At 38.1% G+C, this 22,764-nt stretch overlaps 1 protein-coding gene across 2 annotated transcripts in view; it reads left to right on the top strand.

Moving 5' to 3' along the window:
* Window positions 1-22,764, top strand: part of LOC108706763 (prostate androgen-regulated mucin-like protein 1 homolog) — a 42,016-nt gene that overhangs the window by 4,969 nt on the left and 14,283 nt on the right. Inside the window, exon 2 of one of the 2 annotated variants that reach the window (XM_018243446.2) lies at window positions 12,875-12,975. The exons of the other annotated variant lie outside the window; for it this stretch is intronic. Coding sequence (XP_018098935.1) covers window positions 12,951-12,975 — 25 coding nt within the window. The 5' untranslated portion in view covers window positions 12,875-12,950. The remainder of the gene's footprint in view (window positions 1-12,874; window positions 12,976-22,764) is intronic. 2 annotated transcript variants of the gene reach the window in all.

Raw genomic sequence — 22,764 nt, 5'->3', positions numbered from 1 at the left:
GGAGAAGCAAACTCGTCAAGCAAAAACAACCTGTTTTTCTTAGATTAACCCTTTAAGTGCCACAGAACGTAGAATCTACGTTCTGTGGAAAAGTAACTTGAAATGCCACAGAACGTAGATTCTACGTTCTGCAGCACTTCCGGGTTCTGGAGCGGAGGAGCGGCTGTTAGAGCCGCTCGCTCCGTTCCGCTTCGATCCCCTGCCCCTAGGCAACGAGCAGAGCAGGGGATCGAGTGGCCCCTGGGGCGCGATCGCCCAGGGGCCCAAAAACAGCAGCAGGCACGTGTTCCTTACGTGTCCTGCTGCTGCAGCCTGCACTGCGCCGATCAGCTCCGCCCCCACAGCACAGAGACACGCAGATCGTCGCAGATGTCTTCCTGGGACCCCTCCACATCGTGTGCAACAGTCTTCAGCGACTTTTTCAGGTTAGTGCAACAATTACACACACAAACACACCAACACACACTTATTACAGTAATACACACTTAGATTCACACTTACACACACTTACACATACATTTTTGGGGATTGGGGGGGTCACTTACACTCACTGCACTTACACACACGTGCACACGCACACACGCGCACATAACATGTAATTTACCATTTGTACACACGCACACGCACATACATGGCATTGTGGCTTTTTTTTTTTTTTTCTTATCGCATCGTCTCTTTATTTTGCTGAAAAAAATGTTTTATTGCCATTACGAATAGCGTATTCGCTAACCGTACTGTGCAATATCTTTTGTATGTTATTTCGGTGATTATATTGCAATTTTGGGTATTTTGGTGCATTTTTAGCCATTTTATTGAATTTTTAGCCATTTTATTGCATTTTCAGCTCTGCATATGTTGTGTTCACTTGTTTCTAGCCGTATAACCTGTTTGGCCCAGCTAAAATATTCAAACTGTGATTCTGACGGCCGATAACACTATTCTGGAAAAAAAACATTGATTTTTGTGGTTTTATTGGATTTTTTTTCATTTCACTCTTTACTGCCTTATTTTGTTTTGCCTTGTAAATTTTATCTACTATATATCCATTTGGGGGTCTCTGTGCGCCACATAGTTTGGTATATCTATGCATATTGGGCATCAAAGTGTTCAGTAGACCTCTGGCGTTCATATTTAGGATGTTTTATGCTGATACGTTACGAAATGTGGGGCATATAATGGGGTAAAATTCAAGCTTTGTGACGATTTTCAGAAATTTGATAAAAACCGTTATGTTCAGCATTGCTTTGCAGTTTGGCAGTTTGTAGTAGAAACACTTATTTACCCATATTGGATTCGTCAGAATGTGTACTTTCTGAAAATATATGGTTTTCTGGGGTCTCTGTACTGTTAGGGGGGTCTAATGTCGCATAATACACACACCAGGTGCTCATATTGCAGCAGCCAGCGCGTCAGCTGTGAAAATGTATATACACTATTGTCATTTGGTGGTCTCTGTGCGCCACATAGTTTGGTATATCTATGCATATTGAGCATCAAAGTGTTCAGTAGACCCCTGGCGTTCATATTTAGGATGTTTTATGCTGATAGGTTACGAAATGTGGGGCATATAATGGGGTAAAATTCAAGCTTTCTGACGATTTTCAGAAATTTGATAAAAAACCGTTATGTTCAGCATTGCTTTGCAGTTTGGCAGTTTGTAGTAGAAACACTTATTTACCCATATTGGATTCGTCAGAATGTGTACTTTCTGAAAATATATGGTTTTCTGGGGTCTCTGTACTGTTAGGGGGGTCTAATATCGCATAATACACACACCAGGTGCTTATATTGCAGCAGCCAGCGCGTCAGCCGTGAAAATGTATATACACTATTGTCATTTGGGGGTCTCTGTGCGCCACATAGTTTGGTATATCTATGCACATTGGGCATCAAACTATTTAGTAGACCCCTGGCGTTCATATTTAGGATGTTTTATGCTGATACGTTACGAAACGTGGAGCATATAATGGGGTAAAATTCAACCTTTGTGACGATTTTCAGAAATTTGATAAAAACCGTTATGTTCAGCATTGCTTTGCAGTTTGGCAGTTTGTAGTAGAAACACTTATTTACCCATATTGGATTCGTCAGAATGTGTACTTTCTGAAAATATCTGGTTTTCTGGGGTCTCTGTACTGTTAGGGGGGTCTAATGTCGCATAATACACACACCAGGTGCTTATAGTGCAGCAGCCAGCGCGTCAGCCGTGAAAATGTATATACACTATTGTCATTTGGGGGTCTCTATGCGCCACATAGTTTGGTATATCTATGCATATTGGGCATCAAAGTGTTCAGTAGACCCCTGGCGTTCATATTTAGGATGTTTTATGCTGATACGTTATGAAACGTGGAGCATATAATCGGGTAAAATTCAAGCTTTGTGACGATTTTCAGAAATTTGATAAAAACCGTTATGTTCAGCATTGCTTTGCAGTTTGGCAGTTTGTAGTAGAAACACTTATTTACCCATATTGGAATCGTCAGAATGTGTACTTTCTGAAAATATATGGTTTTCTGGGGTCTCTGTACTGTTAGGGGGGTCTAATGTCGCATAATACACACACCAGGTGCTTATATTGCAGCAGCCAGCACGTCAGCCGTGAAAATGTATATACACTATTGTCATTTGGGGGTCTCTATGCGCCACATAGTTTGGTATATCTATGCATATTGGGCATCAAAGTGTTCAGTAGACCCCTGGCGTTCATATTTAGGATGTTTTATGCTGATACGTTACGAAACGTGGAGCATATAATGGGGTAAAATTCAAGCTTTGTGACGATTTTCAGAAATTTGATAAAAACCGTTATGTTCAGCATTGCTTTGCAGTTTGGCAGTTTGTAGTAGAAACACTTATTTACCCATATTGGATTCGTCAGAGTGTGTACTTTCTGAAAATATCTGGTTTTCTGGGGTCTCTGTACTGTTAGGGGGGTCTAATGTCGCATAATACACACACCAGGTGCTTATATTGCAGCAGCCAGCGCGTCAGCCGTGAAAATGTATATACACTATTGTCATTTGGGGGTCTCTGTGCGCCACATAGTTTGGAATATCTATGCATATTGGGCATCAAAGTGTTCAGTAGACCCCTGGCGTTCATATTTAGGATGTTTTATGCTGATACGTTACGAAACGTGGAGCATATAATGGAGTAAAATTCAAGCTTTGTGACGATTTTCAGAAATTTGATAAAAACCGTTATGTTCAGCATTGCTTTGCAGTTTGGCAGATTGTAGTAGAAACACTTATTTACCCATATTGGATTCGTCAGAATGTGTACTTTCTGAAAATATATGGTTTTCTGGGGTCTCTGTACTGTTAGGGGGGTCTAATGTCGCATAATACACACACCAGGTGCTTATATTGCAGCAGCCAGCGTGTCAGCCGTGAAAATGTATATACAGTATTGTCATTTGGGGGTCTCTGTGCGCCACATAGTTTGGTATATCTATGCATATTGGGCATCAAAGTGTTCAGTAGACCCCTGGCGTTCATATTTAGGATGTTTTATGCTGATAAGTTACGAAATGTGGGGCATATAATGGGGTAAAATTCAAGCTTTGTGACGATTTTCAGAAATTTGATAAAAACCGTTATGTTCAGCATTGCTTTGCAGTTTGGCAGTTTGTAGTAGAAACACTTATTTACCCATATTGGATTCGTCAGAATGTGTACTTTCTGAAAATATATGGTTTTCTGGGGTCTCTGTACTGTTAGGTGGTCTAATGTCGCATAATACACACACCGGGTGGTTATGTTGCAGCAGCCAGCGCGTCAGCCGTGAAAATGTCTATACATATTGTCATTTGGGGGTCTCTGTGCGCCACATAGTTTGGTATATCTATGCACATTGGGCATCAAACTATTTAGTAGACCCGTATGTTTATATTTAGGATGCTTTATGCTGGTAATGATACATGGACAATACGATGCTGGAAAGTTGAAGCTTTGAGGCAATTTTCAGATATTTCACCAAAACCGCCAAATTTGGCAAAGCCTTGCGACTCAGTAGTTTTGAGCAGAAAAGCATGGGTACCCATTTTAGATTCTGTAGAATGTGTACTTTCCAAAAATGTATTGGTTTGGGGGGTAAACATATATTTCTGTGTTTTTACCCCACAAAAATGCAGACAATGTGCTGATTTTTCATTAGCTGAAGTTACCCACAGGACAATTTGTATGTGCTAACTTCATTTTGGGGCCTCTAAATGCCATATACTTTGGTAAACCTATGCACAGTGGGCACCAAACTGTTTGGAGGACCCCCGGCAATCACAATTTGGGTGCTTTTTTGTGATACGTAATGATACATGGGCGATATGATGCTGGAAAGTTGAAGCATTGAGGCAATTTTCAGATATTTCACCAAAACCGACAACTTTGGGAAAGCCTTGCGACTCAGTAGTTTGGAGCAATAAGGCATGGGTACCCATTTTAGATTCTGTAGAATGTGTACTTTCCAAAAATGTATGGGTTTGGGGGGTAAACATATATTTCTGTGTTTTTACCCCACAAAAATGCAGTTAATGTGTTGATCTTTCATTAGCTGAAGTTACCCACAGGACTATTTGTATGCACTAACTTCATTTTGAGGCCTCTAAATGCCAGATACTTTGGTAAACCTATGAACAATGGCCACCAAACTGTTCGGAGGAACCCTGGCAATCACATTTAGGGTGCTTTTTCTTGGTGCATAACGATACATGGGTGATATGGTGCTGAGAAGTTGAAGCTTTGAGGCAATTTTCAGATATTTCACCAAAACCGACAATTGTGGGAAAGCCTTGCGACTCAGTAGTTTGGAGCAGAAAGGCATGGGTACCCATTTTAGATTCGGTAGAATGTGTACTTTCCAAAACTATATGGGTTTTGGGGGGCAAACATATATTTCTGTGTTTTTACCCCACAAAAATGCAGTCAATGTGTTGATTTTTCATTAGCTGAAGTTACCCACGGGACTGTTTGTATGCGCTAACTTCATTTTGGGGCCTCTAAATGCCAGATACTTTGGTAAACCTATGAACAATGGCCACCAAACTGTTTGGAGGAACCCTGGCAATCATATTTAGGGTGCTTTTTCTTGGTGCGTAACGATACATGGGTGATATGGTACTGAGAAGTTGAAACTTTGAGGCAATTTTCAGATATTTCACCAAAACCGACAATTGTGGGAAAGCCTTGCGACTCAGTAGTTTGGAGCAGAAAGGCATGGGTACCCATTTTAGATTCGGTAGAATGTGTACTTTCCAAAAATATATGGGTTTTGGGGGTAAACATATATTTCTGTGTTTTTACCCCACAAAAATGCAGTCAATGTGTTGATTTTTCATTAGCTGAAGTTACCCACGGGACTGTTTGTATGCGCTAACTTCATTTTGGGGCCTCTAAATGCCAGATACTTTGGTAAACCTAGGAACAATGGCCACCAAACTGTTTGGAGGAACCCTGGCAATCATATTTAGGGTGCTTTTTCTTGGTGCGTAACGATACATGGGTGATATGGTACTGAGAAGTTGAAACTTTGAGGCAATTTTCAGATATTTCACCAAAACCGACAATTGTGGGAAAGCCTTGCGACTCAGTAGTTTGGAGCAGAAAGGCATGGGTACCCATTTTAGATTCGGTAGAATGTGTACTTTCCAAAAATATATGGGTTTTGGGGGTAAACATATATTTCTGTGTTTTTACCCCACAAAAATGCAGTCAATGTGTTGATTTTTCATTAGCTGAAGTTACCCACGGGACTGTTTGTATGCGCTAACTTCATTTTGGGGCCTCTAAATGCCAGATACTTTGGTAAACCTAGGAACAATGGCCACCAAACTGTTTGGAGGAACCCTGGCAATCATATTTAGGGTGCTTTATCTTGGTGCATAACGATACATGGGCGATATGGTGCTGAGAAGTTGAAGCTTTGAGGCAATTTTCAGATATTTCACCAAAACCGACAATTGTGGGAAAGCCTTGCGACTCAGTAGTTTGGAGCAGAAAGGCATGGGTACCCATTTTAGATTCGGTAGAATGTGTACTTTCCAAAAATATATGGGTTTTGGGGGTAAACATATATTTCTGTGTTTTTACCCCACAAAAATGCAGTCAATGTGTTGATTTTTCATTAGCTGAAGTTACCCACGGGACTGTTTGTATGCGCTAACTTCATTTTGGGGCCTCTAAATGCCAGATACTTTGGTAAACCTAGGAACAATGGCCACCAAACTGTTTGGAGGAACCCTGGCAATCATATTTAGGGTGCTTTATCTTGGTGCGTAACGATACATGGGCGATATGGTGCTGAGAAGTTGAAGCTTTGAGGCAATTTTCAGATATTTCACCAAAACCGACAATTGTGGGAAAGCCTTGCGACTCAGTAGTTTGGAGCAGAAAGGCATGGGTACCCATTTTAGATTCGGTAGAATGTGTACTTTCCAAAAATATATGGGTTTTGGGGGTAAACATATATTTCTGTGTTTTTACCCCACAAAAATGCAGTCAATGTGTTGATTTTTCATTAGCTGAAGTTACCCACGGGACTGTTTGTATGCGCTAACTTCATTTTGGGGCCTCTAAATGCCAGATACTTTGGTAAACCTATGAACAATGGCCACCAAACTGTTTGGAGGAACCCTGGCAATCATATTTAGGGTGCTTTTTCTTGGTGCATAACGATACATGGGTGATATGGTGCTGAGAAGTTGAAGGTTTGAGGCAATTTTCACATATTTCACCAAAACCGACAATTGTGGGAAAGCCTTGCGACTCAGTAGTTTGGAGCAGAAAGGCATGGGTACCCATTTTAGATTCGGTAGAATGTGTACTTTCCAAAAATATATGGGTTTTGTGGGGTAAACATATATTTCTGTGTTTTTACCCCACAAAAATGCAGTCAATGTGTTGATTTTTCATTAGCTGAAGTTACCCACGGGACTGTTTGTATGCGCTAACTTCATTTTGGGGCCTCTAAATGCCAGATACTTTGGTAAACCTATGAACAATGGCCACCAAAATGTTCAGAGGAACCATGGCAATCATATTTAGGGTGCTTTTTCTTGGTGCATAACGATACATGGGTGATATGGTGCTGAGAAGTTGAAGGTTTGAGGCAATTTTCACATATTTCACCAAAACCGATAATTTTGGGAAAGCCTTGCGACTCAGTAGTTTGGAGCAGAAAGGCATGGGTACCCATTTTAGATTCGGTAGAATGTGTACTTTCCAAAAATATATGGGTTTGGGGGGTAAACATATATTTCTGTGTTTTTACCCCACAAAAAATGCAGTCAATGTGTTGATTTCTCAGTAGCTGAAGTAAAGTCCTGATCAATTTGGATGTGCTAACTTCATATTGGTGTCTCTAAATGCCAGATACTTTGGTAAACCTATGCATAATGGCTATCAAACTGTTCAGTGGACCCCTGGCAATCATATTTCAGGTGCTTTTTCTTGGTACCTAATATAGTTTGGGATATGCAGAGCAGCAAAATAAAACCTTTGAAATGATTTTTCAGAATTTTGAATTTTTTTTTGAAAAACCGCTATGTTCAGACAAGCTTTTATGTTTGGTAGTTGGGAGTAGAGAGACATAGTTACCCATTTTGTAATCGGCAGAATGTGTACTTTTCAAAAATGTATGGTTTTCTGGGGTAAACCTACGGTTTCAGGAGTTTTGGCCTTGGAATCTAAAGCATGCCGTTTTCTGCCTTAGTGCTTTCAAAATTCGGCAATATACTGCCGGGAGTTTTTGAGGTACAGAAGTCCTAAATCTCCCTAAAACTATACATATCTGGTATTGGCACGTTCGAGAGACATAAGGCTTTCCAAATCAGTTGGATTTTCATCCGTAAAATGAAATATTTTTCTGGTATAAATTGATATACGATGAAAAATGGTAATTTTTCATTTTTTTTTGGTATTTAGCACTATAAATTTTTTTGCACAGGTGGAAATACATGAAAACTCAGGCAGATTTAGAAAGCTCAGTTTCTACCGAAAAAAACAATGTATAGTTTTCCTAGGTAAACTATAGGTTTCCCCTCAGAAAATGCCCCTAAAGTGAGAGAGCACAAAATGTTTCAAAAACGGCTGGCATTTCGCGTAACCAAAATGTGAAATTCTGCTGGCACTTAAAGGGTTAAGCCTGTATACAATAACAAGTGCCAAGTTTGTTTGTTTGTTTTGTACACATGCACTTTGTAAACAGACCTAAATACTGCACCCATTTTACCAAAAAATATCCTAGACATGTTGGTATATTTACTACAGAAAATGGAAAACATAGAAACCCCAGACTAGGCAATAAAATCACCAAATATAGATAATTGGCATTTTAATACCAAATGTGCCAGTATAATTATTACAGAAAGAGGACATTCTGTATATTAACCCAGACAAGCCATTATAATTACTACGGAAAATGAATCGTCTGCACATTAATCTGAGATATTCCAGTGTTATTACTTTAGTTCTTTTTTCTTGTTGCTTTCACTCTTCTCACATCTATCTCTCTGCCTAGCTCATGTAAAAAGTCCAAGATGGGCATGTATTCCACAGTGGAATACACAGCCATCTTGGATTTTCTTCCTCCAAAACCAGGGTGCTAACAATAATCAAGGATAAACAGGTCAACGTGAGACATATAAACATAGATCTAAGATAGGATTCTGAGGTATGCAAAATTCCCGGGGGGGGGGGCAAGTGCCCCCCCCCCTTTGACCTTGTTTGTGGACATCAGTGTACTTGACTCCTTTGAATCTAAGAAATTTTCCATCTAAACTGAACATTAGTTAGATGAAATTTCTTCACTCGTGTTTACTATAGTAACTAGGGCAACCAGGAAAATGTTCTTAGATTATCAAGCACCATAAATTTTGTGTGGCGCTTCCTGATAATTATAATCCCAGAAAAGCTGAAAGTGGAAAAGCATTTTTTAACTAGTTAACCGCTGCAAACATGCTGCAACAGAACTACAGCACCGATGGAAAACTGGATAAAGGGAAACTTTTACATTGTCCGAGGGTGAGAATAGATCTAAGTCAGGGAAGCCCGAAAGTAGATCAAAATATTGTTGGGGAGCACAAGGTAGATCAAAATATGCCAATAGTTCTTAATATGATGACTAGTAGATGACAATAGCTCTGCATTAACCATGGAGAACTCCATAAGATTACCCTTTTGTTAAATTTCCTTACTTCTGTTTTTAAAGGAACAGTAACACCAAGAAATTAAAATGTTTTAAAAGAATCACAATATAATGCACTCTTGCCCTGAACTGGTAAAACTGGTGTGTTTTCTTCAGAAACAGTACTATAGATTATATAAATAAGATGCTGTGTAGCCATGGGGGCAGCCATTCAAGCAAGATACACAGTAGATAACAGATAAGTTCTGAAAAATCCCATTGTATAGTATAAAGCTTATCTGTTACCTGCTATGTATTCTGTGCCTTCTGCTGTTTCAATAGCTGTCCCCATGGCTAAACAGCAGTTTGTTTACATAAACCAGTGAAGCACAACAGTACATTATATTTTCATTTGTTTAAGACAATTTTATTTTTTGGTGTTACTGTTCCTTTAAAACAATTATTTTCAATTTTGGGTTACGTGCAGGTTAATTGGCTCCTGATAATACTGATCTTAGAGTATGTGAATGTGATAGGGACCTTGGATTGTAAGCTCTTCTGGGGCAGGGACTTATGTCAGTGATGTATACTCTCTTTAAAATGCTGTGGAATAGGATAATAATAATAATAATATAGTGAATAAAGTACCCCCTATTGTAAAATATAAGGATTTTATAAGTTACTGAGGAGTTTCATGACCATATAAAAACACGAGGCCGAAAAAGTAGACTCCACATTGGTTTAAGTCTAGGAACCCCAAATCTACTTACAGTATGTTATGCCTTATGTTCATCATCTTTTGCAGGCCATGACAGTCCCCAAACAGCTAATCTATGAATCAGAACATACACTCTACTGAGCTTATTACAGCCTTCTGTGACTGGTTTCTACAACTTTACCAACAACCGCAGATACTGAACCCCAAAGTTGATATTTTGGGTCATCCCTAGGCTGCATTATTCATCCTTAGGTTAATGATTTGGCTTAAATTCATAGAAGTAGGCCTGGACAGTTCAAGAACTACTGTATAGGTGATAGATCAATAAGTATTCCATTAGTATCATCATCACTGTCTCTCATGGCTGTCAATAACCCTGATTAAACAAGATGCTTAATGGGGAAGAGATTCATGGGATGAAAAGTTATTTCATCAGACAAGTATCACTATTTATAAACAGGAAAGCGTAAGCAGACATTCTTTATAATTTATCACATAAAAAAACATTTACTCATTCAGTTTAGAAAGCATGCTGGCACTGTAAAAACTGATCTTAAAATGTGAACAGATTGATTCTCTGTTGAAAATCTGGCAGTAGCAGCTTTGTTTGTTCTACTTTTCTTTATATGTACTGTAAATGTTTCTGTTAGGGACATAGTGAAGAGCAAAAGGTGAGACCACTTCTGAGAAGTTTAGCAGCCGGGTGGGACTGAATATATAAAGGTGCTGAGCTGAAAGGGGAAAACAACAATACAAGAATCACGTAAAATGTGTGCTTCAACACATCTGCTATAATAGCTAGCCTGTCAATTTGCATATTAATTTTAGCACATTATTATTGTTTGAAAGATTAACAGAAGGAACTGCAATATTTTAGTTTACCTTTGAGCAGAAAGTAAGTCAGACCCTGGCCTTTCGCGCATGGTTATAGTTAGTGAAATGAAGTACTTAATGAACTAGCCTCTCCTTATATGTCCAAGACTGCCCTGTGGTGTTGCTTGTAAAATGGATAATGCATACCATGCTATTAAATGCAACAATATAAGAAACCACAGCAGGCTGAATGCTGGGACTAAGGTAGGTTATTCTAGGGGACTATTTAGAGCAATATGAGAGATGAAAAAAAAAAAGTTTAACTATTCTTTAAAGGAACAGTAACACCAAAAAATGAAAGTTTTCTAAAGTAATGAAAGTATATTGTCTGGGTGTCCTGCACTGGTTCAACTGGCGCGTTTTTTTTTCAGAAACACAACTATAGTTCATATAAACAAGCTGCTGTGTAGCCATGGGGGCAACCATTTGAAGCTGAAAAAAGAGAAATGGCACAGGATACACAGCATACAAAAGATAAGTACTGTAGCATACAATGGGATTCTTCAGAACGTATCTGTTATCTACTGTGTCTCCTGTGCTTGAATGGCTGCCCCCATGGCTACACAGCAGCTTTTTATATAAACTATAGTTGGTTTTCTGAAGTAAACACACCTGTTTTGCCAGTGCAGAGCAACACTACATTATATCGTCTATTCTTTAAAACAATTTCATTTTTTGGTGCCAGACACAGATGAGAGGATGGGTCAGGCTACCATATGAACAGAACCCAATGAGCCCTATTGTGCCAATTACTTTACTGTGCAAATTGTACTGGGCACTAAATTACTTTCATAAAATAGAAACATCACAGGTAGTAAGGGGCTTCATCTGTTTTCTGATTCCATATTTGTTTAATACACATATTCTGTAACTACCAATAAGTCTCTTCCTCCCACAAGTCAAAACAGTGAGACCTCCAGTGGCCAGTTGTAACATATCATATTACTACAGGTGGGTAGGGTTTAACATAACTCCACTTACACCCCGTGAATTAAAAAACTTGAGGTAAATTCCACTGCCCCCCAATATACTGATTGACTTAGTATTTTAATTAATAATTTTTACTATCTATATGAACTACTACTGACCATTTTTTTGCCAAGATCATTTGGCCCCCGTAATTTTGGCAACAAGGCATTTTCCATTAACATGTATTGCAGCTTCTTATCAGTCCCACTGGACCACCAGCAGTTGCAGGGTCTGTTTCATCTATAGTTACAACACCACTACTTTTCAATACAATGTTTGGTGAGTTTGTATCATAGTAGTACAAAAAACTAATTTGAACACACAAGGGGCGTGGTATTCAAGGTACTGCCTGCTTGTATTCATGGGGCCTCATATAGATAACTTGTACATAATCCAAAAGGTGTTAGGATTTAAAAAGGCAAGACTAGATCATTATCGCCTATTGGAAACCTTATAGGATTGTAACATATGTATTTCTAGTTCCACATATAACTAGAATATATATAATAATATTCATATACAACTTGTCATACAAGTATATACAACCCCAAACTGGAAAAACAAGAACTTGCATTCAACAGACTACATGCATTTTATTAACATAAACCTTCGAGTTTGGCAAGTTTTCAATTTTCTGTTGGGGGAAAAAAACAAATATTAGATTTTTGATAAATTGTCCTCCCCAGGGACATGATTTTCAGGATGCCTTTTCAGTAGCTGTTCTTTACATATGCCCACAAGAACAGGGCAGATTAAGGATTTATTGTTTCCTCCCAAAGAATAACAAAAGGCAGATGAGGATGGGTTTTTTATCTGTATTGTGCTCTACCATACATCAAATAGTTTATTGACGTGACACTTTTCTCATGCTTATGAGTTTGGCGTTTTGAATTTATTTAGCAATAACCTGTAACATAAAAAGGAAAAAAAAAAGTGGGTGTGAATTATTATTTGTAATTGTACAAAGCTTGTAAATGCATTTGGGAGTTATACAGGTTTGTCAAGTAAAGGACAGAATACAAGTTTGGGTGTAGCAGTGAGGATAAAAACATAAGAAAGCCATTATGAGAGCTGTCTGACCCCTCTGTCAGTAAATTGAATAAGTGAAACCTACACAAGCTTAAACATATAATATGTTTATTTTTGTTAGTCATTAATAAAGTCAAGTATGAAATCTTTTATTTATAATTCTAGAACCTGGGGTTTCAGGACCATCATGCCTTGAGAATTACAAATTGTAAAAAAAAATATCTCTACATCTCATGAATTTATGCTATCTACATCACGTAAAAAAGGTAAGCAGAGCAAAAATGGGCCTCCAAACATCACAAGTTTCCCCACTTTGAAACTTTTAGCCAGATGTGCACCCAATTAGCAATTGTACAATTGTGTTAATTTCGTCATATCAGACACAAATGCAATTCTGTGCACAGCCAAAATGATGCTGGAATTGTGGGAAGAAGAGATGATTTGTGGGTAAAAAAACATGCCAAAATTCATCCTAAAATGCACTTTGCACACTGTACTTGTGTAAGGAACTCTACTGTTATTCTTTGTATAGACATGACCTTTTGCTCAGTGTTTTATAAATTCTGATTCCACTGATCTAGCAGAACTAGCAGTGTAATTTCCAAAAAAACATGCACACTAGGGTCAATTAAGTCAGTAGTTAGTTAAACTATCAGTTTGTTTTTGGACTGCAAAATGAACTCAGTCAAACTCTCCAAACTTCATTCAGACAGTGCCCTTGTTATAACTGAATGCCACCCCTGCAAGGCTTCATTGCTAACCAATGTGCCATTCTCTTTTAAACCAGGGTGTTTTGTCTGTTTGTTTAATAAGACCCTAAAGGTAGCCATACACAGGCTGATAAAAGCTGCCGACAAACCAAGTTGGCAGCTCATTGGCCCATGTGCGGGGCCCTCCGACGGGCTTCCCCGATCGATATGTGGCTGAAAGTCGTTACCCAGAAAGCTCAGAATTACAGAAAAACTCTCTCTTATTTTATCCAAATAATCCAAATTTGTAAAGATTTTTTTTCCCTTTTTCTCTGTATTAATAAAACACTACATTGTACTTGATCCAAACTAATGTTTAGATGATTTTCTAGTAGACTTATGGTATGAAAATCCGAATTACGGTAAAATTCCTTTATCTGGAATACCGCAGTTCCCAAGCATTCTGGATAGCAGGTCCATTCCTGTTTTTAACAAACATATTTTTCTTATGTGACCTTAAAATAATAAATATCTGAATGAAAAGCTTGAAACAGGAGGGTGATAGAGACAAGCTGTTTGTTGATAGTGTCTTGAGATCTACTGATCCCCAGCTAAAGGTTTACTGTTAGATCCCAATCTACCTTTTAGACACCCATGAATTAAAGACTCCATCTGGCATGGCATTTGCATTCTTATGATAAAGTTTATTTCTAAGAGAGCTGGAGTTTCAGACCCTATCATTAAACGACCAGTCAGCGGGGGAGCCTAAATTGCTCCTGTATGCAGCTATTTTATATAAGAAAACATAGTAACTTAAATGTTCCAGTCCTTTGTGAGACAAATACAACAGCTGTAATTAGGACTGATTCCTTGCTGTGAAACAGAGTTGTGCACAGATCAGAAGCTCATTATGGCAAAATATCTGCAATAATTTGTGGTCTAAGCAAAGCATATTCATAGCTTTAGGGTAACTGCTAATTTTTTTTGAATATGTATGTATTTGTCTTATTATGACAGCTACTGTATATTAAACTGAAAGATTTGAATTTTTTAAAGAAACCATTTTTCCAAGGTGGCATTGCATTAATTATTGTGTTTTATGCATATAGTAACTTATTTTATCTATATCATGAAAATCTACATTTCTATCCAAAAGCTCCCAATACAAAATACTGATTGCTGTCAAGATTTGTGCAAATGTTGGTTGGCTATAATCTCTTAAATATTTATTGCGTACATAAACCGCACAGAATTTATCAGACTACTAGGTTTTAAATAGCTGTAAGAATAACAAAAAAAAGTTGGACATTTGGATATGGAAATATCTCCCTTATACACTTTATCAACAAAATATGTACAATAGCAGCAGAAGGCTCGAGAGAAAGCACTTGAGCCTTGGTAAATATTTGTTCATGGACCAACCAGTAGCATCACTCACTTGGTGTTGTTGCATGCTTGCAAAGAATGAATTGGCTGCTCTTGATTCTAATTAATCATTTCTATCACTTCTGTGTTTTTCTCTAATGGGAGGTATTTATCACATTGTTGTTGGGAGAAGACAGATCTTAGTTGATTAATTGCTAACAATAAGTTGCTTTCATCGAACAGGTATGGGATCCCTCACCTGAAAACTTGTTATCCAGAATGTTAAGAAACACATGAAGGCCATCTCCCAAACAGTCAGTTAAAGCAAATAATTCTGTTTTTGTCTGTAATAATAAAACAGTACCTTTATATTATCCAAACTATGGTCCATCCATATGGAACAATCCTGTTGAGCTTATTTAATGTTTAAATTATTTTAAATGACAGGGGGATAATATGCCAGGCTTCACTGTATAAAAAAAGCATACGTTTTTTACACAATTTCTAAAGGTATGCCTTTCTTCTAAACACACCATTAATTTCTCACCGTTTTCTGACCAAATCAGCACGGACTTTTTCCCCCTATTTATTAATCAATTTTCATAAATTTTTCATGTGCAGAAAAGGCAAAGGAAAATTATTAACAATTTTGATTCCTACAATTTTGCACTCTTTTGCACTCTAAACCTACGATTTTTTTTTTTAAATCGCCCGAAATCAATTTTTTCAGAAAATATTCCAGTTTATAATGGGACATCTGCCACCGACTTCTACATTTTCTTGGCAGAGTTGGAGTAATTTTTTCATCGGACTTTAAACACCATCAGACTTTAAAAAATCACAATCAGGATAATGGATAGCATATGGTTACTATTTTCTGTTGCAGTAAGTAGCTGCACTTAAACCCTAAAAATGAATACGGCTAAAAATGCCATATTTTATATACTAAACTTATTGCACCAGCCTAAAGTTTCAGCTTGTAATTAGGGATGGGCGAATTTGACCTGTTTCGTTTCGCCAAAAAGTCGCCGCTGGCGAAATGTCGCAGACGCCCATTAAAGTCTATGGGCGTCAAAATAATTTTGTCACACAAAATTTTTTTGGCGGGTGTCATTTTTTCAGCGAAACGAGGCGAAAAATCCCTACGTAATAGCAGCAATGATCCAGGACTTGGGGGTCACCATCTTGGAAATTATCTGAGACACTCATGTGCTCAGTGTAGCTGTTGAGAAGCTAAGCTTAGGGCTTGTCGCAAATTATCAAGAAGAAAATGAGGGTGGCCTGTCATATAAACCTAAGCTATAGGGCAGATAATTAAATTGTGATGCTAATTGTGCTGGTTTCTTTGCTACCATGAGTAATTATCTGTGTTTATTACTAATCAGCTTTATATAGTGAAATGTATTTTCTATGTGTACTGTATATATTGAGTCGTTCCCAAAGCTCAGCATATGTAGTGAATCAGCAGAAAAGTAGACAGGGAGCTACTGGGGAATCTTTGGAGGCACAGATCTTCCCTGCTAAAGGACTGCTTTTGCCTTAGACTGATACAGAAGCCCAAAACATAAGGAACAACATTTTTATCCTACTTGTTTAGTTAAGTTTTAGTTCTCCTTTAATTAAAGTGAATCTTGGGGACCACTCTAAACAGAATAGGGAGCTACTTTTGGGTCAAAATCTTTACATTAAGAATCATTACCATACAAAATAGGTAATGTTCTGTTATGCGCCAGTTTTGAGAATACATTCACATATCATGTTGAAGTTCACTTTTATTATTATTTAAACCATGAATCCTTTTAGCATAATACATGTTTAATGGCTACTTCCTATTCACTTTGTACTGCATAAAAAAGCAAATTTGCAGAAAAATACTATTTTACAGTTGAAATTTCATAGCATTCTTTCTTTTATTTCTAGATCTTTTGAGTCATGAATACATTTATTGTGTCATGAGAAGCACAAAGCCTTTTAAGTCACTTGTAGTAATTATAACTAAGTCTTGTCGATATCATTGATTTCTTACATTCTTAAAATGTTTTTGAGAACTTTAAAGGTCAAGAAAAAATACAGCTAATTAAGTATGACTTACATGCACTATGCTTAATAAAAGCTTGTCACAGCAGCTTCCTCTGTTTGTTATATCTGCCATGCTTAGATTTAACAGAAATCACACTTTTTAATTAAACGCCAATAACAGATTCACAGTTTGGGATAAAAGAAATCGTGGACACTATTTATAAATCTTGGGAGTCACAGATCTGATGGAATACAGGTATGGGACCTGTTATCCAGAATACTCAGGACCTGGGGCTATCCGGACAACGAATCCTTCCATAATTTGGATCTTTATACCTTTAAGTCTACTAGAGAATCATGTAAACATTAAATAAAACAAATAGGCTGGTTCTGCCTCCAATAAGGATTAATTAGTTTGGATCAAGTTCAAGGTACTGTTTTATTATTACAGAGAAAAAGGAAACATTTGGATTATTTGGATAAAATTGAGTCTATGGGAGGATTGCCTTTTCGTAATTCGGAGCTTCCTGGATAACGGATCCCATACTTGCACTACCCTCTGGGTAAATGCAAACTAAAGGCTTGTGCTGTCAGAAACACCTTAAAATTACCCTTCAATGAGCTGGTGCTACAATGGTGTTGGAGTCCAGAATGTAGAGCAGGCCCGGGAAGACCGGAAGAGGCTGGAGGGATAGGGCCATGACCGGGTAAGGAAGAGGAAACCCGGAAGGCAGCGCAAGGGATTGTGGGGAATGTAGTTTTAGGGAGGCGGCGGGTAAATAGTGTAGACAAAAGGCTGGAGCGGGAAAGACTGCCTGCCCACCCTCCCCTTTTTTGTAGGTGGAGATGAGAGGGTTAAGGAGAACAAGTCGCAGCCACTTAGGATGTAGGAATTGGAGAAGGGAGTATGGCGGAAGATTGGTAGGTCTGAGGCTAGGGGGTGTGGTCATTGGCCACGGTTAAGAGGGGAAGGTCAAAACAAGGGGCCTAGCCTCAGGATGTGGATAGGTCCAGTAGCAAGGGGATCTCCATAGGAGCAGCCTTCAGCGGCTAGGGAAGGGGATCCCGCTGGACATTGGTTATAATGTTAACGTTGGAAATGTTAAATATATGTGATTGTTAACTTGTGGGTAAATAAAAGTGGCTGGGGCCTTTCCAATCCATTAAAGAAGTGTGTTGGGAAGAGGGTTCAAGACTTGACGATACTCAGGTCATGGAATTCTACCATCCCATCACATTCTAGTTGTCACTGCTATTTACAGCTCTTTGTCAAAAATGTACAGTACGTTTTTTTCTTATTACATAAACATTAGGTGAACAGCATCTGCTGTAATAAAAAAATACAATATTGGTGTGATATTGGGCCAGATTCAATACAGTGAGAAAACTTTTTCTCGCTGAATTGCATCTGGCCCATACAGTAGTTTGGAAAGATTGCATTTTTCAAAAAGCTCCTTTGTACACTATTGCCAACTTTTCCTTAAGGTCAGAGTGTAACTGTAAAATAACAGAGTACTGTTAAATTCTTTCTGCCTCAAGTGGTAAAAATGGAATCCTGGCACATCATGCTTTGTGTGTTACTGAAATGCATCAAACATATCAAGAAGTTGCCTACTAGTTTTTTAGAAAAAGGTCTGTCTGCTTAAAGTGAAATATAATAAACTATTGGATGCATTAAATGATAGTTTTTATAATTGTGTAGCACAAGATCAGCTGAATTGAAAATATAGAGAATAACATACAGCAGTGCAATAGCAACATAAACGTATATACTCGTGCCATAGTGATGTGCGGGCGGGTTCGGGCCGACCCCTGGATAAAATGCGCGGGTCGCGACCTAGTACTGCTGGCTTCCGGCGCCGGAATTTCCGCCTGCCCCGCCCCTTTTGTGACGTCAATGCGGTGCGGGGCGGACGCGGGTCTATAAATAAAGGGGAGTAGCGGGCCCTGGGCAGGTCGAGAAATTCTCAACCCGCACATCACTATTGTGCCATTCTGGCTACAATAACAACAAAACAACTGTTAATGCATCCTATTAGATAGAACAAACAAGTGTCACTTCTGGACCAATGCCAACAGTAAAATAGACCAGAAATAAATAGCTACAAAGCAGAGTAAAAATTACTTTTGCCCTGTAGCTTTAGCTTTAGCTTTCATTAAAGGACATGCCGTTTGAAATGAAACTCCTCTTCCATGAATACAAATGTTACACCTGTTATGACATTACAGTAGAACCCCCATTTTATGTTTTTCAGAGGACCAGGAAAAAATAATGTAAAATCCAGGAAAATGTAAAATCAGGGAAATGTGTTAAAGTAATTTTTTCTTCAAGCACTGAAAGGATATAAGCACAGGAGTGTTTTACTTTGAGATACAATATTTACTGTGTTAATAACAAGGGTTAAGCATTGCAGTGTTAATGTTACACTATGTGCAAGGCCTCTCTGTCAGTCACATACACAACCCAAAGCAATAAGTGGTGCAGGATTGTATAAGGGGCAGACTAATTGGAATTGACCATTTACAGGCAGAAAACCATGAAAATATACATCTGGTTAGAACTTTAAACCTCTTTATTTCACAAATAAAAACATTCATAGAGGAAAAAAGCAGTGTTTGGGAACATCAGGACAAAATTTTGATGTAAAATCCAGGAAAACATTACTCAAAATCATGGAAATGCACCCATTGAAATGCATTATAAATTGGTGGAACCACAAACAAAAATGTAAAATGCGGGAAAACTTAAAATCAGGGTACTTAAAATGGAGGTTTCATTGTACTTCCATATTTACAAAGCAATATGCATAGTATCCTGAATGGATACTATGCATTCAGGATACTATGCATATTATCCTGAATGGATTCAGTGGGCATCTAGTGTATTCATGGTTGCATTTAAGGAACATAACGTACAGTAGTAATAAAAAAGCATATGGTTCTGTTTTCTGCCATTTATATAATTTTTTACCTATACAGGTATGGGATCTGTTATCCTGAATGCTCAGGACCTTAGTGTAAGGAAATTAACTCACCCTGGTGGTCCAGTGGTGCGACGGGGACGCCCGACGCTCCTCTTCTCGTGCACTGGCTCCTTCTTAGTGCGTGTATGGCGCGCACTTCCAGGTTTTGAAGGAGCATGCTTATTCTTACTGTTTGTCATTACCCGTGATAGGATTGATATCCTGGTGCTTCCTGAGCCTTGTGCTTTCTGACCCTGAATCTGTATCCTGTTTTGATCCGTGTTTGACCCTGCCTGTATCCTGACTATTCTGAACTCTGAATCTTGACCCAGCCTGAGCTTTGACAATTCTCTTGCCTGATCCCATCTGTCTATTTGATACCCGGTTTTGATCCTTGCCTGCCTGACTATTCTGATATCCGGCTGCCTAGACCCAGCCTGTCTGACCATCCTCTTGCCTTGTCCTTTTGTACTGTGACCTTCGGCCTAAAAGACTCTGCTAACAGCCGTGCCCCTTTGCCAGCCAGAACATCTCGCCTTGCACCCCTCGTTAAGTCCAGGTGGCACCCAAGTAAGCTGAGAGCTCCTCCCGAAGCCCAACGGTGGTCACACTACTGGTGAAGCCGAGCCGAGACCAGGGTGCTTGGCACTTGTTCTGGTATTGGGTGCCGGCCGTGACACTTAGGTTTCCGGATAATGGTTGTTTCTTTAATTTGGATCTCTTTGGATCTACTAAAAAATAATTTAAACATTAATTAATTCTAATAGGTTTGTTTTGTCTCCAATAATGATCAATTATATCTTAGTTGGGATCAAGTACAAGATACTGTTTTATTATTACGAAAAGGAAAGAAAAAGGAAATCATATTTTAAATTTAAATAATATGATTAAAATGTAGTCTATGGGATCCTGTCTTTCATAATTCGGAACATTCTGGATAACGGGTTTCTGTTAATAATATTTTGGTGTTTTTTTCTCAGGTTTACTCACAGCTGTAGGTTTGGTCACCCAAAATCTCTTTAAGAGAGATCATAAAATAAACCTTGCAAAAAAATTTTGGTCTGTCTAGAGCATATGTTGCCCCTTTTAAACAATGACTACAACAAATATGTTTTAGGTTTTTCAAGGAAAATACTACTACTGAGTTACATTAAAAAAAATCTAGTTTATTTCCCCTTTACATTTTTGTTGAACTGTTACAGCAGCAAAGGATGTCTACAGTGCAGCTCAAGGGATCAATAGAGCACTTCGTTGTGTTCTGACTTTTTTCCTTATATGAAAAATGCATACTGGCAGCACAGCGGTGAAACTTTGTGTTGTGATTTATTGCACATAAGTTGTCATTGTGAAAAATGGCCATATAAATAGCTATAGCATTCTTTTTTTCATCAAATCTTGAGAGCAGTTGTCTGCCAGTGTGCAGCTGTCCTCATGATAAATATATATTTCCAGTTTTGGCAAGGAATTTATTGACTGGTGTCTAGTTCCAGTGTTACAATGCCCTTTTTTATATTGACTCTTTATTATAAAGAATTAATCATGCAGTCACAGTTTCCACTGTAGTACTGTCTTGTTTAAAATGTAAAATGAGCACTAGGAGTTGTATAAAAATTGCTTTACCATCCACCAGCTGTCAGTTGCGTAGCATTCCATAATAATGTATTATGAAGAAACGTTGGCTTAATTTTCTTTTATATGTATATAATATATAATGTATAGAATTTAGCCCATTCCAAGGGAGTGGTCTGTTCTTTTAACTTGTTCTTCTTTATTATAACTCTGGTTTGACCTATGAGCCTTCTTTCTTTTGTGTTTCTTTCATTGCCTACAGCATTTTTCAATAGTTAATAATGATCCATTCCTATTATGGAGATAACTTTTGGTTGAACATACCTTAGCAAACTGAGCCAAGGAATTTCCAGACGATATATCGTTCTATGATCCTTACAGTCATTAGCGCAGATTGGAGAAGAGCTGTTCCTAATAGGTGTTTTTGGAAGAAGATATAATTACTACAGTGATTATCATTTAAATTGAAAGCTATGGAACACTTCTGAGGGCAGCAGAATGGAACATGAAAGACATTATTAATTCAATTACATAATTAATACCCAGTAACGCCTCCGAAAAGAAGACCTTGCTGCAATTGTGGATGAAGGTCATAGAGCTGCCCAGTTTGAGTATTGCTTTTTTTGTCACTAAAAGGAATCAAAAAATAGATGCATATTGCATCTATTGCAGAACTACACGTTTCAAAACCCAGCTCAGCTGGACTAACAGACTGCTGTGACAGCATTATGCTAGGTAATTATATACAGTAGATATGTTTAAAAAGCATAGTAAAACATAAACATTACAGAGGTTAAAAGCTTGACTGTATAATAAAACAAAATATTTCCTGGAAGTAAAGATGTCACTTTAAAAAATGATACATGATGACTTTTCAAGGGTAATCAGCACAAAAGCATGTGAGCTTGTCATTTTGGGGGGCTGTCATGGGGCAAAATGGGGGAAAGAAGCCGGAAACCGATCGCTCCATGATGCTTGCTGGAAAAAAACCCACACTGGTGCAGTTTTCTGCTGATAGGAGCACTGATCTGGGGTTTCAGGTAAGTATATACAATCACTTTGGGGTGCCTAACTTTTGGCACCCCCAAGTAAATACAGCCTTTCCATCTCCTTTAATCGTTTATTCTAGTCGTTTGCACAAGTGACCAACACAGCAGCGATTACCTCTAAAATGTGATATCCACCTCATAAAAAAGAGTCGTGATTGTTTTATAATATAGGCTTGATTGTGGGGTAATTGTCAGTGCTTTTCATTTTGTCATTTAAAAAGCCATTAAAGTAATTATTGATAATTATCTGTTTGCATAAGGTGGTTATTTGTTACCTGGAAATTAGTACTTACTCTTTAATCAAGTTAATTAAAGAGAGGCTTAATAGTGTTTTTAAAGCCAAAATTACATCAAATGTGTGGCTAGGGATTAACGTTCTTTATATGGGAGATAATGAAGGA

This window comes from Xenopus laevis, chromosome 1S (assembly GCF_017654675.1).
Source record: "Xenopus laevis strain J_2021 chromosome 1S, Xenopus_laevis_v10.1, whole genome shotgun sequence".
Lineage (NCBI taxonomy): Eukaryota > Metazoa > Chordata > Amphibia > Anura > Pipidae > Xenopus > Xenopus laevis.
Note: the sequence above shows the minus strand (reverse complement) of the source record. Positions and strands in the feature narration are given on the sequence as shown.